The sequence below is a fragment of the Schistocerca serialis genome, chromosome 11 (assembly GCF_023864345.2).
Source record: "Schistocerca serialis cubense isolate TAMUIC-IGC-003099 chromosome 11, iqSchSeri2.2, whole genome shotgun sequence".
NCBI lineage: Eukaryota > Metazoa > Arthropoda > Insecta > Orthoptera > Acrididae > Schistocerca > Schistocerca serialis.
Window position 1 is genome coordinate 51,153,164 of NC_064648.1, and position 24,072 is coordinate 51,177,235.

General features: G+C 40.2%; 1 protein-coding gene across 8 annotated transcripts in view; it reads left to right on the forward strand.

Moving 5' to 3' along the window:
- Positions 1–24,072, forward strand: part of LOC126427086 (zinc finger protein 99-like) — a 146,540-nt gene that overhangs the window by 91,382 nt on the left and 31,086 nt on the right. For 5 of the 8 annotated variants that reach the window (XM_050089269.1, XM_050089271.1, XM_050089263.1 and 2 more), the window contains one exon: positions 4,461–4,498. The exons of the other annotated variants lie outside the window; for them this stretch is intronic. In XM_050089269.1, coding sequence (XP_049945226.1) covers positions 4,461–4,498 — 38 coding nt within the window. The remainder of the gene's footprint in view (positions 1–4,460; positions 4,499–24,072) is intronic. 8 annotated transcript variants of the gene reach the window in all.

The following is a 24,072-nucleotide window of genomic DNA, read 5'->3' on the forward strand; positions in this document are numbered from 1 at the left end:
TTTACGACTGGCAGAACATACCGGAGGCCTATTCTTTTCCTGGGCCTCCATGGGGATTATTATTATTATTATTATTTTATTTACACATGAAGTTCCACAGGACCAAATTGAGGAGCAAATCTCAAAGGTCATGGAACGTGTCAGTACATGAAATAACAACATAACAGTAATAAGAGATAAAAATAAATATTCATGAACCTGAAAATGTCGGTCCATATGTGTAAGTAAACGTTATCACCAATACTATAAGAATCAGCTTAATTTTTCAAGAAACTCCTTGACAATACGAAGAGTGACCCAGAACTCCAGTTTCGATTTGAAAGCGCGTGGATTACTGCTAAACAGTTTTGAATTCGGGTGGTACCTTATTGAAAACAGATGCAGCAGTATACTGCAGAGCTATTGGCCCAAGGGTTAAGAAAGTCCAATCCAAATTCAGGTTTGATTTCTGGTGAGTATTAACCTAGTGAAAGCTGCTTATTCTTGTGAATTAACTAATATTGGTAACAAGAAACGACAATAAGGAATATATACAAGGTGGTCCATTGATCGTAGCCAGGCCAAATATTTCACGTAATAGGCTTCAAACGAAAAAACTACAAAGAATGAAACTAGTCTAGCTTGGAGGGGAAACCAGATGGCGCTATTGTTGGCCCGATAGACGGCACTGCAGTAGATCAAATGGATATCAACTGCGTTTTTTAAAATATGAACCCCAATTTTTTATAACATATTCGTGTAGGATTGTAAAGAAATATGAATGTTTTAGTTGGACCACTTTTTTTGCTTTGTGATAGATGGCGCTGTAATAGACCGATAGCTCACAATTAATAGACAAGCATTGGTAATGGTAGGTTTTTTAAAATTAAAATACAGAACACTCGACTGTTTGAACATTTTGTGAACTTACCATTTCTGAGAACGCATGCTATTTCAGTGTGATTACCTGTAAATACCACATTAATAATTGCTCAAAATGATGTCCATCAACCTCAATGCATTTGGCAATACGTGTAAAGACATTCCTCTCAACAGCGAGTAGTTCGCCTTCCGTAATGTTTGCACATGCATCGACAGTGCGCTGACGCATGTTGTCAGGCGTTGTCGGTGGCTCACGATAGCAAATATCCAACTTTTCCCACAGAAAGAAATCTGGGGACGTCGGATCTGGTGAACGTGCGGGCCTTGGTATGGTTTCGACAACCAATCCACCCGTCACGAAATATGCTATTCAATACCGCTTCAACTGCACGCGAGCTATGAGCCGGACATCCATAATGTTGGAAGTACATTGCCATTCTGTCATGCAGTGAAACATTTTGTGTAACATCGGTAGAACATAATGTAGGAAATCAGCATACATTGCACCATCGATAAAATGGGGGCCAATTATCCTTCCTCCCATAGTGCCACACCATGCATTAACTCGGCAAGGTCGCTGATGTTCCACTTGGAGCAGCCATCGTGGATTTACCGTTGCCCAATAGTGCATATTATTCCGGTTTACGTTACTGCTGTTGGTGAATGATGCTTCGTCGCTAAATAGAACGCGTGCAAAAAATCTGTCATTGTCCTGTAATTTCTCTTGTGCCCAGTGGCAGAACAGTACATGACGTTCAAAGTCATTGCCATGCAATTCCTGGTCCATAGAAATATGGTACAGGTGCAATTGATGTTGATGTAGCATTCTCAACACCGACGTTTTTGAGATTCCCGATTCTCGGGCAATTTGTCTGCTACTGCTGTGCAGATTAGCCGCTACAACAGCTAAAACACCTACGTGGGCATCATCATTTGTTGCAGGTCATGGTTGCCGTTTCACATGTGGCTGAACACTTCCTGTTTCCTTAAATAACGTAACTATCCGACGAACGGTCCGGACACTTGGATGATGTCGTCCAGGATACGGAGCAGCATACATAGCACACGCCCCTTGGGCATTTTGATCACAATAGCCATACATCAACACAATATCGACCTTTTCCGCAATTGGTAAACGGTCCATTTTAATACTGGTAATGTATCACGAAACAAATACCGTATGCACTGGCAGAATGATACGTGATACCACGTATATACACGTTTGTGACTATTGCAGCGTCATCTGTCACAAAGCGAAATAAGTGGTCCAACTAAAACATTCATATTTCTTTACATACTACACGAATATGTAATAAAAATGGGCGTTCCTATTTTAAAAAACGTAGCGCCATGTAGCAGCCCAACCATAGCGCCATCTGTTTCCCCCTTAAAGCTAGACGAATTTCGTTCGGTGTAGTTTTTTCGTTGGACGCTTATTTCGTGAGATATTTTGTCCGGTCACTATCAATGGACCACCCTGTATATTGAGAGGCCAATGTCAAAATACCCAGACTCATGAACAGAAGTGGACAAGAGGCGCTTGACTCACACCATTTGTTACCCGAACCGCCCGTTTCTGAGCCAAAAATAACCTTTTAGAATGGGAACAGTTACCCCAGAATATAATACCATACAACATAAGTGAATGAAAATAAGCAAAGTACACTAATCTTCATGTCGAACGATCACTCACTTCTGATACCGTTCGAATAGTAAAAATGGCAGTATTAAGTCTTTGAACAAGATCATGAATGTTGGCTTTGCAATACAGCTTACTATCTATCTGAACACCTAGAAATTTGAACTGTTCAGTTTCACTAATCATAGACCCATTCTGTGAAATCAAAACGTCAAGTTTTGTTGAATTGTATGTTAGAAACCATAAAAACTGAGTCTTATTGTGATTTAGCATTAGTTTATTTTCTAAAGGCCATGAACTGAGGTCATGTACTGCACTATTTGAAACTGAGCCAATGTTGCACCCAACATCCTTTACTACCAACCTAGTGTCATAAGCAAACATAAGTATTTTAACTACCCATAATACTACAGGGCATATCATTTATATAAATAAGGAACAGGAATGGCCCCAACATTGATCCCTGGGTATTTGCGAAGGAGATTGTTCATAAAGACATTCTAGCTACACCTGAAAATATATGAGAGAGAATTGTTAGAGCATGTTCTTCGACACGTGTCAATGTGATAGGGAATACCACTCAGTCCATGATAAGATCATTGCAGCACTACATTCATACCAATGACCATCACTTTGAACACCTGTAAGTGGATGTTCATGCCACCTTTGTGACGCTTTGTTGACCTTCAGAGACCTTACTGTTACACACAATTGAATTTGTCTCCGTAGCCGCTATAAGAAAATATATATCAAACCATAGCAACACATTTAAAAAAAGAAAGTTGACCTTTATATCTCTGAAGCAACATAAAACCCAAGTCATATTATGGCCCCCATTCTATCCTGCAACTTTTGTCCCACAAACTTCTCAACTCTTACATAATTTCAGAATTATTCTTGGTGGCAATAGTTAGTGACTCACCCTGTATACTGGACACCATCAGAAAATAAATACGTTAAATTAACTTTTGTCACTCCATAAAACCTTAGACTTGTCTTTGGCACTCCAAGTTCGGGGTTTCCTTGGGAACTCTATCCAGTTCTAATTTTTTTGAATTTATGAGTGGGTTTATTTCATTTATCATGTAAATCACCTGTTACTAAGTGACTAGACATGTGTCAGCTCAGTCCCTTATGTTGCTTCAGATGATCCCTGTTTTGTTGAGAAGCTTCTCTTGGAGCAGCAGCTGATTGCTTACAAATCATTCTGTCCACCCTCCTTGCTCTTCTTCAAGGATGACTGGACCTTGGCTTTTTGATTACTGTTATTTCCTGTTCTTGCCATTGACTGTGCACATTTGTTTGTGGTTGCGATATGCCTTAGTCTCCAGATGTACTACACTGCTAACTCCCAATCTTTAGAACATGCAGGTTTGAATCCTGCCTCGGGCGTGGATGTGTGTGATGTCTTTAGGTTAGTTAGGTTTAAGTAGTTCTAAGTTCTAGGGGACTGATGACCTCAGAAGATAAGTCCCATAGTGCTCAGAGCCATTTTTGTAACTTGCTGTTGGGTTTAGAAGTCACTCCTCACCTCTACAAGTTGGTATGGGCTGCCCAGAGGACAGAGACCTAAATGTTTCGCTTATGATGGTCGATTCATTGTCGGTGGGTGGCAGTTTTCATAATAAACAAAAGTGAATGAAAATCGTACACAAGGTGTAAAAGCATGACAGATTAAAGATGCTTGTAGTCACTTTTCTTTGTGAAGTGTCTAATAAGAAGTATGGCCACAGCTGAATTATTGGCTTGTGTAGTTATTTACAGTACTGAAAACAAAGTGAGAAAATGGAGAGTGAATTCTTACTATCATTAACTGCAACAGTTTATTATGTCCTCTTTAATGATATTTTGAAGCCTCACTTACAGCATTTTGTGGACCAATCACATGTTGGGCATTAATAGAAATCTGTTTACTGTCTTATCTGTTGTAAATCACTGGTAATTTCTTCAAATATTTCAGGTGGAAACCTCAACAAGATACCCATCTGATAGCGCAAGGTAAGTTTTCATAATTCACTGCAGAACTTTGTGAGAAATAAAAATTATTATTACTTGTTAAAGTACTTAAGATATAAAATGCACTACTGTAATTATTCAGTATTACCAATAAGCAACATCATTACAAGATAGTATGGTCAGTTATGCTATTCTCTGCAACAACCATTATGTGACTGTTGGTAGAGAAATAGAGCAAATGTCTAATATCCATACAGGAAAATAAAAGTTCAGGTGGTATATCAGCAGCTGTATTGTGCTTAATGCAGAACATCACATGAAATTCAACAGATTCATCTTGATGGGCACAAGCTAATGTCATACTGACGTAGAAGAAGAAAGAAGAAAGAGTGAGTGGCTATATACCCAAAAATTTGAGCTGATTCCCAGCCTTCTAGGTTAATGAATATAGTGTTGAACAGCTCTTTCAATGCTGTGCCACAGTGGTGCTCAGGAAACACACAAGCTTGTAGTGGTGACAGTTTATGGGCCACCATCAAGAAGAAACATAATTAGCTGGTGCCAGTTTCAGTAAGGTTGTGAAGACTTAACCTTTGAATCCTCATTCTCTTTGTTTCTCCTTCATCCCAGTGTGTTCCTGAAGGCTTGCCCATTCATTACACACATTACAGGTGACAAGGTATTGCATAGTTCACAAGGTAATGCGCAATTCCCAGCTCCAGGTCAACAGGTACGGTTTGCACATACCCTCTGATACAGGCCAGGCACAGAGAGGAGTGACTGCCTAAGCTGTTACCTTCCCAAATGCCTATTGGTCCCTCTGCCTGGAGTTCGGGAGGTGTGGCCTGAGGTGTGAACAGTCACTTAGGGTGGAGGGAACATGCCATTGGAGATGTTGGCAATAATGGGGGATTTTTTTTCAGTGACTCAATATCACCATCTTAGTGTGTCTACTAAACATAAACAGAATGAGGCTAAAGATTTGAAGTCCCTCTCAGCTGCACGTAAGTTCCTCATGGTATCACGTACCAGAGGTGGTCAGTCCTTTGCTACGTTTTATGCGTGCATTATTCCGAAAGGTGTTGTTGCAGTTGCAGGCCCTGTGAAATTCTTTTCTCATTTATGTAATGCAACTTTGCTTCTGAAGATGTATTGCGATTTTCAAGCCCAACAACTGCTTACAGCATCACTCCTCAAGATTTATCCTGTTCCCATCCAGGAGATCCGAGTCAGACATAAAACCCCACCCTGTTACTTGAAGTTGTTAGCTAGTCTAAATCCGTGCATTTTACCATCTGACATTTACAGTACCGTTTTTGCTATGCCATGCATAATGGAGACTATGCCCACCGAGACTTGCAACCTCAAGTTCAGTATTGCAGTAGTGAAATCACTCAGGCCACAGTAGCATCCCAACTCCTCCTACAGCTGCGCAACAAGCCATCAGATCTTTGCCCTGGTGGCGAAATCACCTGCTGCACAACTGTCAGGCTGAAAGATCAAAAGCAATACTTGTGCAAAGACTTTCTACAGCCAAAAACATGGTCTTCATCTTCCAACTAGAAAGCTCTAAGAAATGAAACAAAAAACAAACGGTTTTCTCCTTTCCTGACTTGGAGATCCCCTTCAGTGCTTTTGGCACATACACCCTCACCCAGCTGACCTCCATTTTGCTGGTGCCCACTGCCTACCGATTTTCTGCCATGGAATTCACTGGCTGACCAAGGGAGAATGCTAGTATGTTCGTAGATCTCATGGAACAGTATTCTCCAGCCTCTGCCCTCTGTAGCAGTGAAGTTTTGAAGGCTGGCACCCAGCAGCCATCAGGGTGACTAACCTTCATTTGTTCCCTCATCCCCAATCCCCATTATAACTCTTCTCCAATGAAACATTCCTGGCATTAGATCCAACAAGGAGGAATTACAGCTGCCCTTGGAATTTCAGTGTCCGCTTGTTTTCTGCTTCCAAGAAAAAAAAAAATTCCTTCAGGTCCTCTATAACCTTTCCCCCAAGGACACCATTCCACCTCGCAGGGAGACCATGCTGGTGATCCATCTCATTAAACATTCCACTGATAGCTGTTGCAGTCTGCATTTTCCTTCCTCATTTCACCTTTTCTCTTTGTAACATCAACACCCCACCATCATTTGCTGTTACCAAGTTGGACTTGCTCTAGCTCATTGTTCAGCTCCCTTACTTCTTTTTGCTGCATGGCGACTTTAATGCCCACCATCTGCTGTGGGGCTCATGGAGAACCTGTCCAAGAGCTTCCCTATTAACTGACCTTCTGAATCATCTCTCTTACCATTGGAGCACCCACGTTCCTTTCAGATTCCATGCACATTTATTACCATTTGGACCTCTCGTTCTGCACTGTCCAGCTCATCCATCGTCTTGAATGGCCCATTCCCTCTGACACATACTCAAGTGATAACATTCTATGTGCTATCCATTCACGGACTCCTATCCCACCTAAGTGCAAATCCAATTGGCAGCTTTCCAAGGCCGACTGGAGGCTTTACTCCTCCCTCATGACCTGTACGCAGATGTGATGACCAGGTAAAGTGTCTTCTGAACGTTATCCTTGCTGCTGCAGTATGTTCAATACCATGCACTTCAAGTTTACTGTAGCATGTCCTGGTCCCTGGTGGACTGAGGCATGCAGCGATGTGATTTGCTTGCAGAAATGTGTTCTTCACATTTTGAAACATCATCCTGATGCATCTGCTAGAGGGCTGGTATTCTCTGTATTCTATACATGCGGGGCTTCAGAGGTATTTGCCCCCATTTACTACAGGAAGTTCTGAAAGACAAAGTTTTCTCGAGGTTTATATGGTTTGGCTGTGTCACATTTATCCAGGAAAAGGAGAAGCCTGAATACTCGTACAGAGTATCATTATCTTTGCTATCCCAATTAACCATATTGTGGACTCTCCCACCAGGCATCTCAGCTCCCTTTTCGTCAATGATTTTACAATCTGTTGCAGTTCTACATCAACTTGTCTCCTTGAGCGGCGTCTTCAGCGTCGTTCCTATCGTCTTTTCTCGTGAGGCATGGGCAGTGGCTTTCACTTTTCCACTGCCAAAATCTTTTATATGAATATTTGGAGGCGGAATGAGTATCTTACACCCTCTTTAAATCTTGCACCTTTTGTTCTTCCACTCGCTGTAACTAGAAAATTCCTGGCGCTCATGTCTGATAGGAAACTTTCTTGGTCATCCCATGTATTCTTACCTGGCTGTACATAGTACCCAGTCCTAAGTGGTACTTCCAGGGTAGAGGATCAGACAACCCTCCTCCATTTTTTTATCCCATGCCCATTCATAACTAGACTGTGGGTGTTTAGTTCATTCCTCAGCACCTCTGTCCATCATGTGCAGTCGTAACACACTCCACTATTATGGAATATGTTTCGCTACTGGCGGCTTTTTACAAGCCCGGTTGAGAGTATATGCAGAAGACGCTGAGCTGCTAGTCATACTGGCATGATGTCCTCATTGGATAGGCATGCCGTTTCACACCTGGCCACTTGTCCTATTCCCTCTTATTCAATGACTCCCTTGTCTGCCAGTATGGGGCACGCCATACTCCTTCGTTACCTCCCGGAGTTCACTTTTGGCTTCTGCTTCAGCAGTGTAACTTCACGATACTTGCCACATTCCTGATGGTTGTGAACCTTCATGTAGAAGCCCATGTTCATTATGGACTTCATTTTCTTCACTCGTATAGGCAGGACACACTGTAGGAAAAAATGCATAAATAGTATGGACTAATCTGTTGTCAAGTTAGAAAATCCGTTGCAATATTATTACACTCTACACGAATTGTACTGACAGGTGATATGGCCACCGGTTGATAACTAAAAAAATTTTATCAGTATTATGCACCATCACTTGACCTTTCGAGACACCTAGTAGCCATCCTATTGAATATTTGTGACTAAGGTCCTCAATGTGTTTTGCTTTTATCTCTGATTTCAACATATTAATGTTTGCATGTACCTCAAATCCTTTAAGAAAATGTTTCAAGTATGCATATGAATTGTCAGTGTCGCAAGAGCCAGGAGGTATTGCCACAACTTCCCCATTCCCTAGATGCAATTTATTATTAATTCAGTGACGTTAGCCATGCTTTTGTGTGTTTCCAGACCAGCCAATGCAGCACATCACTACCCCATGCTCATATGTTGGAGGAAAGTAGTTTGCTTTCAATTTATATCAATTAGGATTAGAGTGAACGTCGTTACATCGTAGATTCAGATGATGTGGAGACTTGCATACTTCTTGTTTTTATGCAATTTTCAGGAAAAGTATCATGCAGAAATATCTTCAGAGGTATCAACTGATGTCATGGTAGAGTCGAACATTGTACAGGAGCTGGTTCCTATTGGTGAAGTGACAACACAATTCTTCAGGTGGCCTTAAATCACAAAGAGCTCCGTATCCCAAACAACATCCAAATTGACAGTTCCACGTTTCTTGTATTTCCACATTGTCTCAGGCAGTGTATCCTACATAAAAACGCTGTGAAATCTCGTTATTTTAAATTTTCTGGCGAGTTTAAGCAGCTCTTATGTTTTTAATCCTTCTTTCCAGTACCATTGCTGTGGGCCTTTTTTTAAATGTACAGCCCAAGCCATTTCCTGTTTTGTAAAGATAGGCCTTTAATGATAGCGATGGCCTCCATGGTCATATTATGCCTTTTGCTGTTTGTAATTAATTTTCGCATTTTCGGGCACTCTGTACTGCTCGAAATATGATTTCAGCTCTCCTATCTAATGAAACCAGTGGCTGTAACTTACAGACATTTGCTCATTCACTCATTACTCGCGCACACTTTGGCGATTCCCATAAGAGTTTGGGCAATCTGTGCGCATTCGCACAGACGAAGGTCAATGGCTGGGTAGCCTTTAACTGTATATATGAAGACAGTAACTGTTCTCGAAAGAACCAATACTGTAGATGACCGTGCAGCTTTTCACTGGAAATGTCTACAAGGTACATTACATAGGTAGAATTGTGGACAGTTGGGAATGTCTCACGGGAAGTGTGCAAGTGATGAGTCCCTACGGTAGCGCTATTCTTCTCGGTGGCTCAGATGGATAGAGCGTCTGCCATAGAAGCAGGAGATCCCAGGTTCGAGTCCCGGTCGGGGCACGCATTTTCAGCTGTCCACATCGAGGTATATCAACAACACCTGTCAGCAGCTGAGGGTTTCAGTTATCACTTATTCCAGGGAAAAGCTGCACAGTCATCTACAGTATCTGTTCTCTCGAGAACAGTTACTGTCTTCATATATACCAATTTTTTAAACATCCCATAGGTTTTTCTTCTTTAGTATGCAGTGAGCTGCATTCAGTATTGCTTGAAGGTTAGTCCGGTATCCAATTTAAGTTCAAGCAAACACTGCCTTATCAATGACATACTTGCACAGCCTTATCAATGAGTGAGCATTTGGTCTGCAATATGATGAGATTTATTTGTAGTGTAGGCAGTGTTGTCCTCTTTGCATACACTGTCCAGAACCTTAAAGCCCTTATCACCATAAGCTAGGTGCTATTTCAATTTTGTTCCAGCTATACAGAAATTGTATCCAGAGATACAAACTTCTGATGGCAGATTCTCGAGAATACCACCTCCAACTTTGTTGATACGTTTCCTAGCACTCATGTCCCACTACTGCATGGTTTGAGCTTTGCTGTTCATATTACATAGGATTGTGAGTGTTCACCCAGCTGTTGAGCTTTGATGAGAAACTACCCCATTTCATCAAAGTCCTGTTCCCTCGACATCTTATGACCAGCTCTATGAGGAAAATATTGGGTTCAAAGCTTTCCCGTAATTCATTTGTGACATCAGTAGGTTTGTTCTTAATTCTGTGGTGAATAATGTGATTATACTTGTCAATGATTTGTGGCTGTATGTTCAGCCATTTGCACATATGTTGAAGATCAATTGCTTCCACGTTCGGTTTTTAATTGTTCAGTGCAACCAATTGGCAATACTAGCTTCCAAATGGGAGAATGTTGAATAGTGATTTATCCCACATCATTCCAATTCTGTTTTGAACTGCCTGTCGTAAAATTCACTTCCATCATGTCTCAAGGTTGTTGGACAGTCGATTAGTCCTGTGTGCAACAATTGTTCAGAAACCTCTCAAACCTCCTTCCCTATCTTTCCTTTCAAAGGTAAGGCCCAAGCGAAATTGGAATGTGTCTGTGACCCTGAGAAACCATTATTTGATTGTTAGTAGTCTTGTGTATTTGAGATCAGCCTACCATACATAATCCATTCCTCATATTATCAGAAATATTCTGCATGCAGGTCTGTAAAGCTCATGAACAACTCTCTCCTCAATTACTCGACGATGTATATTTTTCTAAGCTCAGGTAAGATCGATAATATTTTGTTCATGTGATCTGCATTCTCTTTACCAGCTGAAGCTGTAAGCAGTCATAATCGAGCTATGATTTCATTTAGTTACTAGAGGTGGATTGTTCAGTGTCTCAGTGTCTGAACTTCGACTATTTTACCTACATTATGTGGAGCTGCTATTGCTCTATTTCTCGCTCTGAGACTTCCGTTCATCCTTTTGGGGTTTTACATGCATTGGTCATGCATAATATTGGACCACATGTTTTTAGAGTTTCAGGGTATATTTTTAACATTTGATATTTTCGAAATTATTAACTGTAACAACCTAGGCAATCTTTGAAATTACTTGTTCCCTGTTCTTATTGCCTTCTTGGTTAAGCATATTGAGTGCTTACCTAACAAATATGGTTTTGCCCTGATGACCCCCATATGTTCTGTCTTAACTCAGCATTACTCCTCCTGTTTCTGCTTTTATCCATAGTCCCTGACAGCTCTTTCAGCCTGTCGGTGCATGGCGTGACTGTCGTATCTCAAAATTAGCATAGGCAATGTGTCCCAGTAGCCAGGCCATGGCGTTGCTCTTCATTCTTGCGTGCAGTTTAAAGTCAGGAGAGAGAATTCACGTTGGTGTCACACTGGAAGGTGCAGTTTGGTTTATAAGCCCCACCATCAGTCAGCATAACTCCCGTATTTCCCACACATAGCGGCACTGTATATGATGTTCTCTGATGTCAGTATCTCCACACTGGCTAATTGTTTGAGAGATGCTCGTCTCGTTGCAGTTGACCTAACCTTCACAAAAGTAACTCCTGTCAAATTGCCATCTGCACCTCAGTTTTTAACATTACACTTTTTCGCCAACATGCTGCTGTATACTAAGCCATTTTTGAAAATTTACAACTTCCATATACTTTGAGACAATTGGTGGTGATGGGAGTGAAGTGTCTTAGCTATCACATTGTTGTTCCACACATACGTTAGTTTTGCATTGACTTCTTTAATTTCTCATTGACACACAGTTCACATTGCTGTATTCAAGCATTCAACAACACATCATTTGTAGCACCTCCATTAACAAGACCTTCAGTTCCATTAATTTAGTGTTGATTGGCTCCATTTTTTGGTCAAACGCACTTGCTTTGCGTCCTCTGAATGTTTGTGCAGCACATGCGCAAATTTGTACATAGTGTACAATATACTGACACAGGCACGTTTTGGTGCATTGCCTTTCTGAAGAAACTTGTTGAAGTTTTGTTTCTATTGACCCTCATTCAATTTACTAGTTTTATCTGTAACCAGCAAGCTATACTGAGAGTTACTCTGGCAGTCCTCACATATAACGAATTCATTGAGTGACATGTGAGCTCCTACACATGCTTGGAAAATATGCTTTAAATTCAGATTGTCCTGTTCAGAAGTTCAGACCAACAGCTGTAGTATGCTTAAGTATGTCTCACTGAAATAAAATATATTGACTTGCATGTGGCGATCAAAGCAGAAATATCTGCAGATATCCTGATTTTCCACTGAGATGTTAACAAATAAGAATGTGCTGTGTGGTTTTACATTTTCAGGTGGTAGAATATCATTGCTTTTGCTGGTAGTTCAGTATGTTAGTGCTTAACTCCATGCAAAATCTCCTGCAGTAGCTGATATTTTGACTGAAACAGAATTTTTGAAAAATATATACATGCTCTAAGTGGACTCCCACAGAACCAATTTTGTGGTTCTTCTGGTTTCTACCTTCATCATTGCAGGACCAATCATTTAAAGACCCTTGTGGTGAGACTATTTTGTCCACTTGGTTATGGTGGTAATTGTTTATTTACATTGAAATAGAAGGGTTTTATAAACTCTTCCTTACAGCTGGGTATTCCAACAAACTTAATTTAGATCGTAATTCAGTGCGCACATCTGGTAATGTTGAATAATACATTTCCACTTCCATCAATGCACAGAATGCATCGTGGAGTGGAGCTATGGTAGTTTCCAATGAGTGGATAGTTTGGCAAGCTATCAAAAGTAGATTACTGCACAATGTGTCGTTGAATTGGAGGATATGTGACTGACATCTTTGCCCACACCCTAGCTTATCCTGTACCGCATTTCATTAAAATGTTAAAAATCTGCTGTTGTAGATGTGTGCTCCATCTGTTATTAAATATTTTAACTGTACCAACTGAATCCCCTACAGAGATCATACGATGACTCAGTAACATCAGGGGAGAGCAAACTTTTCTGTGGAACAATGCTGAAATCTGCTTTGACACATTGCATGGTCAATGTCATTCATCCAAGTCGAATATTACTTTGTCATCACTAAATCGATGGTTTTCAAGAAATCCCTATTCGATATTACACTGACAATAACATGCTTACACCCACTGGTATTCAAACAGTAGATTTGATTGAACAACATTATGTTGATGCCTGCTGCTGCAACATCTTCACCTTTACTGCAACGAAAGCACATATTGTTAGAGGATTATTTGCTCATTTTCTCTGTTCATCAGCATTAATACTTGAACAGGCTCACAGTAGGGACTTCTGATACATGGCTTGACATCGTTATCCTTTGATGTTTGTCACAAGCGAGCAAGCTATTTATCAATTGCTGTAACTATGTTTTCGTGACATCTACTACTGTTGTAATTATATATTATTTTATTATTAATATCATTGTATTATTTTATTATTGTTCTTTAGCTTCAGATCCCTTATTTTGTGCACATTTGTGTATTTATCAGACACATTTATACACTTTATTAACTGTGTAGTGCATAGAACCACTGTCTACATTGCATCACCCATTTGTTTTGTGTTACTTGCAGCACTTAAATCACCCAATCCAGTGGTAGCTCTCATAGTAACAGCAGTAGCACATCAGAGTACTGTGAGCTGACACATGTTTTTGTAAGAAGCGACTTGTTTTAAATTTTGTCAGCGTTCCTTACCTTCAACTCCTATATTCCGTATATGTCCGTGTATTTACTATGCCAGTTCTGGTATGGACAGATATAGTAATTGTTGTGTTCAGATGAGAATCAAGTTGGTGATTCTTCGCTCACAGCTCCAGGCAGTGTTGTCTACCAATTGGTCCACTGTTGCAGTCACCTTGGACACAGCCCACTCTGAGATTGACTTCGCACTTGTGGTTGAGTGGGAAGTCATTCCTGCATGTGGGTGGCAGTGAAAGAATTTCCACGGTGCCATTTGGAGAGCCTGCTTATTTCGTCTGATGAACAGATTTGGGTGCTTTCTATGGCTAATGAAATTGATGAGCCAGATGAAGTCACTTGCCATGTTCGAGAGGAGTCCTGTCAACATGCAAGACTGGGCATTCTAAGAGAGTAGTATTATTGGTAATTGAAAGATCTGATAAGTGTATAATGGTACTATTTAGAGATAAGACTGCATATGCGGGGAAGAAATCCATTGTGCATTCCGTGTGCATACTGGCAGGTGTATTTACATATAAGAAATGGGTGCTTCCGGATGCCATAAAAAGCATGGCATAGCCATCTGTAGGTGGTGGCTCACGTGGGTGCTAACAATATGTGCCACATCGGATTGGAAGAGGTTGTCTCTGGTTTCAGGCGACTTACTAGTAAAGACTGCCAGTCTTGCTTGTGAGATGAAGGTGGAGCTCTCCATCTGTAGCATCCTGGGCAGAACTGAAAGTGGTTCTTTGGTGCAGAGTGGAGTGAAGGTCTGAATCAGTCCCAGACTGTTCTGCAACTGTGTAGGTTGCAGATACGTCGCCTAGCGCCAAAAGGTGGTGAATTTATGAGTTCTGCTAAGTGGGTCAGGAGTCAACTATACAAAGGAAGCAGTTCCACGAGTATGGGGAATGTGTAGAGGAGTCTGGTCTTTTTTTAGGTTAGAGAGTCTCAGGTAAGTGCAGAAATGTCTTCAGTTTCAAAGGATGCAAGTACAACACCGAAAGAGGGTAGATACAACCACAATAAATGTATGGAAATAAGTTGAGCTGAAATTTTTCAAGAGACCTAACCATGTTCACAAAGAATAGTTGAAATACAGTTGGTGGTGTAGTGTTCATTGGTATTCGAAATAGTTTACCTTGTAGTGAAATTTAAATGGATTGTTCCTGTGAGGTAGTACAGGTGATCAATTAAAAGATACGGGTTGAGAGGCTGTGGTCTATCTGTAAAACAACTTCTTCCTGATGTTTCGTAGCCAACTGCGGGCAACATCTTCGGAGGTGAGTCAATGATAGCAGCCAGGTCGTGGAGATCCCATTTATATAGAGGGCATCACCATACGTCACATGGGGCCGACTGTAAGTCTACCTCTAACTAATGTCATTATTCTGGATTGAATGTAATCGATCGTCACGTCGTTGGAACAAAGTGGACCACCATATCCTGTCTAACTTTAAGCCTTCCTTTATTCTGTTGAAATTATTGTGGTGGTCCTGAATTTCTATAGTTTTCGTATACATACCTGCAAAATAATTGGTGTTCTGGCGAATACTCTTGTCTCACTAAATTTTATTTCATGATCACCATCTTTAAAAACTTGTTCTACTTCAGCTAATTTGTCGGTACATCCCATTTGACAGTTTTGTGTTCAGTTTAGCAGGTATCGACACTTCTTATCTTTGCTCCAATATAAACCTTCCCACAGCCACATGGAATTTCATACACCTCAGGAGTTGCTTAAGAGGTGTCGTGCGTCTTTTGCCAATCTTAAGCACTGACTAATCTTGGTCAGTAAAATTCTTCTGGGTTTGAGGCCGCATTGTCAATAAAATTCTTCTGGGTTCGAGGTCGCATTGTCAACTACAAAATTTTATAATTGACAATGCGGCCTCAAACCCAGAAGAATTTTATTAGCTGTGACGACGGCCTCAGAAGCCTATGTTTCCACTCACTAATCTTCTTTGTGGATCTAAAGACTATTTCAACTAGAAACTTGGCCAGAACTTTCCCAATACGGTTCGTAGTATATATTAATAAATAAATGGAACAAAAACTTTTCCAGCTGACAGTTGTTCTTGCTGAATGTTGTCACACACTTTCCTTCTGGGATGAAGTGCTTGATATATCTCGTTGTCAGCATATCCATTTTTCTTAAGTCATTCGCAAATGATTTAGATCATCTTGCAAATACTGGCTCACACATCTCACTATCTCTATCCACCAGTGTTCTAATAACACCTCTCTTCAGCCTGGGATGATGGTTCAAATCCTTATGAAGGTAATGCTCAGTGTGTGTTTCATTTCTATACACTTTCTGCCCTAGACTCGCATCTGCCTGTTTAATTACTGATACATCCAAAAAATTTAGTTGTCCATTTCTCTGTTCCTCTATAGTAAATTGTATCCTTGGATTAATACTATTCAGACACACCAAGAAACCATACAGTTCTCTTCACTGTGATTCCATATCACAGAAGTCTCATCCACATACCGATACCACTTTAAAGGGGTTTTACTGCCAGACTGCAGCGCCTGTTCAAAAAATTCCATGAAAAGATTATCAACAGCTGGACTCAGAGGAATGCCCGTGGCCATGCCTTATGCTTGTTCGTGGAACTCATTATCATACTGGAAATCAGTCATGGACAGGCAATGTTGGGACCTGCACAGCCTGGTACCCAGTCGTTGACTCACCTCGGAAGTTGTTGCCTGCAGTTGGCAATGAAATGTCATGAAGTAGTTTCACAGATCGACCACAGCCTCCGAGGCCAGACGTTTTAACTAATGAAGATGAAGATGCTGACTGAAAGTCAACACATTATGATTAGTACGGGTGGAGTTTACACCTACCGACTGGAGTAAATTAATAAGTTCCCTTTACCGACGCTCTGACTTCGATGAAACAGTTGAAGAGTTCAAAGAAAACTTGTCATTTCAAATAGGTATGCCAATCGTACAATTATAGTTAGTGGGGATTTCAGTCTACCCTTGATATATTGGCGAAAATAAATGTTTAATGTCAGTGGTAGGCATAAAACGTCGTTAGAAACCGTTCTGAAAATTATTTCGAACAATGAGTTCAGGAGCCCACTTGAAGTGTAAATGGTTGCGAAAACATCATTGATATCTTAATAACCCTGACCAAACAGGGAGCATAACAGATAAAGGGATTAGTGACCGCAGTGTTCTGTAGCCATGAAGAGTTCACAAGAGTGAACACTGTAACATCGAAACTAACTAAAATAAACACAAAATTTTTGCCCTTGCAAAAGCAGATAAAAATTCGCTTGACACATTCCGAAGAGACAGTTTCCACTCCTCCAGATAAATCTTTCTAAACATAGTCCAGATGTTTTTTAAAGTAAAATAAGTAATAACTGAGAGATATGTGTCAAATTAAGAGGTGGTGCTGACACGAAACAAGTCAGCCCTTTGGTGCAGAAGCAATGAAATTCACATGCCAAATTTAAAAGAATGCAAAAACCACAAATATGGCGAAGTTTCACAGAAGCTCAAAATTTATCTCGAATTTCAATAAGAGAGACTTTTAATAGTTTCCAGAACGACACTCCGTCTCGTAATCTGGATGAAAACCCAAAGAAATTCTGGTTGTATGTAAAGTATACAGCTGACATGGTGCATTAATACCTTCACTGCGTGATAACAATGGTAAAGTTACTGACGACAGTGCTACTAAAACGAGTTAGTGAAGGCGAATTTCCTAAATTCCTTCACAGGAAAAGCAAAGTAAGTATTCCAAAATTCTGATAAAGAATAACTGCCTACATGAGTAAGTTAGAAGTGGGTATCCTAAACGTAGTGGAGCAGCTTAAAACGCTTAAGAAAAGCAATGCCTCTGGTCCAGATTGTACACCACTCAGATTCCTATCAGAATATGCTGATACAATAGCTCTATACTTAGCAGTCATGTACAACTCTTCAACTGCAGAAAGATAGGTACCCGAAGACAGGATATTTACACAAATTACACCAGAACCCAGAAAGGAAATGGGAGTAATCCAATGAAATGCCGACATATTCCACTAAAGTCGCTTTGGAATAGGTTTTTGGAAAATATTATCTGTTTGAACATTATGAATTACCTTGAAGACTTCATTTATTGACAAACAGCCAACACATATTCGACAACCATAATTCTTGTGAAACATAACAAGCTCTGTATTCTCGCAAAGTAATGGCTGATTTGGACAAATGACATTACATGAATTCCATATTTTTTGGTTTACAGAAGGCTTTTGGCTCAATTCCTCACAAGTGACTTTCGATTACATTGTGTGCCCCTGGAGTAGCACCCTAGTCGTGTGCACTGATTCGTGATTTTGTACCAGAAAGGTCACAGTTCGTAATAACTGACAGAAAGCCATCGAAGTAATATCTGACGTTTCTCAAGTAAGTGTTATAGGCCCTCTCTTGTCTCTGACCTACATACACGATTTAGGAAACAATCTGAGCAGCTCTCTTCGATAATTTGCAGATTATACTGTCATTTACCTTATTGTAAAGTCATCAGATGATCAAAACGAATTGTGAAGTGATAAAGATATCGGTATGATGTGAAAAATAGCAATTGACTGTAAATAATGAAAGTTATGAAGTCAACCACCTGAGTACTGAAAGGAATGTGCTAAATTTCGTTCACAATATATGTATCATACAAACCTAAAAGCTGTGAACTCAACTAAATATATAGGAATTACACTCACGAATAAATAAAATCATAACATTCATGTAGATAATGCTCTGGAGAAAGCAAACCAAAGACTGATTCCTTGGCAGACCACTTGGAAAACGTAACAGGTCAACTAAAGAAACGGCTTGTCTGTGCTCTTGTGGAGTATTACTGTGTGGTAGGGCTCATCAAAGAAATTCAGAAGAGGACAGCTCGTTTTGTATTATCGCGAAATAGACAGTGCTATAGATATGCTACATGAACTGGGGTCGTGGTAAAAAACAAAGGTGTTTTTCACTACAGCAAGACTTTTTCATGAAATCTCAAACACGAATTTTGTCATCAGTGTGGTATTTTATTGGTGCCCATCTACGTAGGGAGAAATTATCATCATAGTAAAGTACGAAAAATCAGAGCTCACATGGAAAGATGTACATGTTCGTTTTCCCTGCACGCAGTGAGAGTGGAATGGTAGAGAAGTAGATTAAAATGATAGTTCCATGACCCTCTGCCAGGCCATTAATTGTGAATTGCAGAATACTAATGTAGATATAGATCAGCCATCATCGTCATCTTACATACGTCTATGCTCGTTGGCTTAGGACGTTTAGGTGGTGTGGCTAACTGTCTCAAAGCCAGTTGCTCTTCACATATTTACCAACTGTACCCTCATTTCATTTTCTGGAATACCACAGCAACAGCAGCAAGTTGCTTCAGTATCTTCATCACCACCACTCCCATTACAGCATGCCATGGCCAAAAAGTGTATTAACTGTGTATAATACGTAGTAGACGTATTCATCAGTTATTATCAAGATGCAAATGCTGCGAGGGAGTTGTACGTAGATATTTAAAAAAGAAAGTACCACCCACTACTGACACAATAGTAACGAAACATAGTAAGAGTTTCAGGTACATTAGTACTTAAACGTTCGTTGTATGGACAGGCATTTTAAACAATTCAAACGTACGCAACACTTAATTCATGTTAGTTGTAGTAATGTGATATGACATGATGGGCTCAGAGATGTAAGGAGAACAGGGCAGTGTGTGCTTCCGTAAGTTGCTGGAGCAGTGGCCATGGGTGTGGTTGTGTTCATGGATGGATGCTAACGCTGATATCAGTGAAAAATGACATGCATCTCAACTGAGCGGAATTTTGACCCTGTGAATGCAGAGCAGAGGGCACTTGGAACAGGAGCTGCTACATGTACAATCAGCAGAAGCACATGGAGGAGGCAGGAAGGTCCTGTCATTGTTTTCCTTCCAACGTCCGCTCAAATATCCCCTGTTCATCCTGTGCACCTCAGGCCCTAGCTCCGTTACTGTCTTCTCTCTGTCCCCCTCCCTGTCCCCTGTCGCCTCTCTCTCTCTCTCTCTCTCTCTCTCTCTCTCTCTCTCTCTCTCTCTCTCTCTCTCTCTCTCTCTCTCTCTCTCTCTATCTCTCTTTGTCCGCCCACATGAAAGCAGCAACCAAGCCTGCATCTGTACAATTCGTTGTAGATGCTATTTTAACAGGTCATACTCAGTATTGTAAACTTGATCGATGTCAATATTGGTTCCTGTTCCACCCATCCTGCTTTGTTAAACCCGTGCGCAATGACCCTACATCATGTATCACTTGGCCAAGACATGCACTGGGCTTGCAAAAACTTGTCACAGGAAACTTGTGAAAGGCAACAAGATTGCTTCCTTGCATAAAGTTTGTGCTGCTCTACATCATAGAGTGACAAGTGGTGGTTGAGAGGGTTATGCCAGTTTTCACAGCCTTCATCTTCACTCCATTTTTTGAATGCCAACAAGCACTCTTTGGCCTATTTTGACTTAGTGGATATCTCTAAGCTCATACCTTTGCCGCAGTGTCATTTCCACCACGGGTGCCTTTCGAATAGCATTGTAAGCAGTGAGTACCAGACAGACAAGGTCATATGGTAATGCTTTGCTTAATTCATGCTGCTATTGACATGGCTTTGCAGATTTTTTGACAGTCACTGTCAGTGTGCACACTGGACAGAAGCATATATTTGATAAGAGCTAGCAAGAGAATGGGATGAGATCTACAGGGAACCTGATGCCAATTTCAAATTTAATGCGAAAATAATTTCCCTAAGGAATCAAACAAAACGTAATCGTAAGAAACAATCTAAAAAGCTGTGACTTAGTAAACAGATAAGAATATGTTTTATGCAGAAAATGGAAATTTATTTTACAGCCAGAAGGATAATTATCCAGAAAGAGCAAAGTATTACAAAAAAACTTGCACTGTATTAAGAAAAGGTATTAAAAAGTCAAGAATTGTGTGCATAATGTCTCAGATTCGCACCTCTGATAATAAAACAGTTTGGGATATTGCTAGAAAGGAAACAGGACATTCGAAATCACAGGAAGACTGTATTTCTATCAAACTCAATGAAAAGTTTAACAAAAACCAGAAGTAAGACGTAATTTCAATAATCATTTTGTAAATGGTGTAAAGAAAATAGGATCCAGGTGTTTATTAGGAAATAATAGGATGTACATGGAAGAAGCAGTATCTGTGCAATTTGATAGAATTGAAATTCAACGCACCTCAACTGAAATTAGGAAAATAATAAATTCGCTCAAAGTAAAAGCTCGCATGGAACTGATAGCACTTCCAGCAGAGAACTGAAAGCCTGTTGTGAGTTGGACATGCACTAACGGTTTAATTCGTATTTAAGTGGAAGAGTCCAGAAGGTAGAAATTAACAGTAACAGTAAAGTCAGCGGTCCTCTAACTGGGGAGGTATCAAGAACAATGTCCCACAGTGTTCGTTTTGTTCCCCAAATTTTTCTTAATATATGTTAATGACTTGGCACTCTACATTCATGAAGATGCAAAACTAGTTATTTTTCTAATGATGCAGTAATCATACCCAAACAATAATTAGCTGAGGAAATTGTGATTTATGTCATTCAGGAAATGAAGTGGTTGTCTACAGATAATCTCACAACAAATTTTGAGAAAACAGTATATATTGTTCTGTGCAGTAAATGGCATAATACCATTGATAAATATAGATTTGGAACAGAAATCTGTTGCTAAGCAGAATATTCGAAATTTGTGGGTGTGTGCATTGATGAAAAATTAACTGGAAGAAACGCATCAATGAGCTGATGAAACATTTCAGTTCAGCATCTTATGCTTTAAGGGTTATTGCAAATTTTGGTGACAAACATATCAGTAAATTAACTCATCATTAAGAGAAAAAGTATTCATTGTACAAAAGTGCATAATCAGAATAATAGGTGGAGAGCACCCAAGATCACCTTGCAGATACTTAGGGAATTGGAGGTATCAGCAGTACATTTACAATATGTACATTAACTTATGGAATTTGTTATTAATGATGAACCACAGTTCAAAGATAACAAAAAATGGTTCAAATGGCTCTGAGCACTATGGGACTCAACTGCTGTGGTCATCAATCCCCTAGAACGTAGAACTACTTAAACCTAACTTACCTAAGGACATCACACACATCCATGCCCGAGGCAGGATTCGAACCTGCGACCGTAGCAGTCGCACGGTTCCGGACTGCGCGCCTAGAACCGCGAGACCACTGCGGCCGGCTCAAAGATAACAGAAAAGTGCAGTGGGCTAAATCTGACTGTGGCACAGGAAGAGATGAATTGTGCTCCCCCAAAATTGTTTGGTCGTTTACCAGGTAGCATTAAAAGTCTGACAGATAGCCAACTAGCATCTAAAAATAAATCAAAAGAATTTATGAATGATGGCATCGTCTACTCAGCAGATGAATTTTTAATTACAAAATAGTGATTGTAAATAGAAAATATTCGTTGTGTAAAGAAACCTAAAGTTAAACTCACAAGCTCCACATGGCAAAATGTCATATTTATGATCTGGGGAACGAGTATTAATGTAATTTAATGTAGTGTAATGTAATGTAGTGTAATATCATGAAACCAGGCAGGGACTGTACACTTAATTAGATATTTAGAGTAAAAGGTTCTAAAGTGTGTGTGTGTGTGTGTGTGTGTGTGTGTGTGTGTGTGTGTGTGTGTGTGTGTGTGTACCCACACGGATGATGTACACTCTCCAGTATACAAACCTCACCAAATGCGGAAAGCTTCAATGGGTGGTCCCTTAATTTTTCTCTTTATCACAAATTGTTTCCATGATAGAATCAGAGTGTGAAGGATATCAGGGAGATACTGTGGGGAAAGGATGATGAACATTCAGTGATTTCAACTTCCTATGAATTATGACAAAGGAAATAATAACCTCACTCTCAACTAGGGCAGAAAGCCACACCAACATTTGTAACTGAATTGCTCAGTAAAAACACAGGTAGCAGTGATGGATATGGAGCACTTAGTCCAGTGCCCAGTCTGTCACTTAGCAAAGATACAAGGTGACAATTATTAAACTGTATGAAAAAATCGTAAATTAGTTACAAACTACAGCGTTTACACACTTTATTCCACATGTAAACCTTTCTACAGATATTCTGATTTAGATTGACATGTTTGATATGCCTGCCAACATTGGCGATGCTGTGATACAGCCAGAGTGCATAATTCTGCAATACCCACTGAAGTGTCGGAACATCAATGTCGTTGATGACCCCCTCAATGTCGGTTTTCAGCTCAGTAATGGTTTTGGGGTTACTGCTGTACACCGTGTCTTTAATATTGTATTGTACGTTAACTGGGGACCTAGGAAAGACAGAGAGGCTCCATCCCCACTGCAGCTGCAGTGGTCCACAACCCCACAACTACGACAGTCCACCCCTCTGCCACCCCACACCGAACCCAGGGTTATTGTGCGGTTCGACCCCTGGTGGACCCCCAGGGAACGTCTCGCACCAGATGAGTGTAACCCCTATGTTTTCGTGGTAGAGTAATGGTGGTGTACGCATACGTTGAGAGCTTGTTTGCACAACAATCGCTGACATAGTGTAACTGAGGCGGAATAAGGGGAACCAGCCAGGCTGGCGTTGTCTTTAATATAGCCACACAAAAAGTACTCGGATCTGCTCAGATCCGGATTAGGGATGTTTCAGAATTCCAGTAATTTATTATTTTATTTTTAAGTTAAATTCTTGTAATTCTGATTGCTAAGACCTGATACACTAATAAAAAAATTACATTATCCCGCTATTGCAGGGTAGTACTGCAGCAATAAAACAAAAACGAGGGAATATCACCAAAAGAAATATTTTGTTGCAAAGGAAATGCGCCATTCAAAACAACAAAACGAGTGCACACACAGGCATCTGCAGACATCGATGTTAAAAATTCTGCATTATTTTCTAACAACAAACTGCTTTCAGTATGTTTCATTCTTGGGCTGATTTTGATTAGTGACGTCACAGCTGCTTACATTTCTAACAGAAGATGGTGAAATATCGCGAATGTAGGTTTCAGAAGTGTTCCTTTCAACGTAAATGTAAGATGATGATGCGTGTCAGACTGTGAGATGAATTCCTTAAATCATGGAGCATTATATTCCCATTCAAGACTTAACGCTTAGGACCAGCAATGTTGAAAAATTTGGTCTCAAAATACCAGCAATTTATGCCATAATTTTAAATTTTGTTGGCACACTTGCATTTCATATATCTTGAA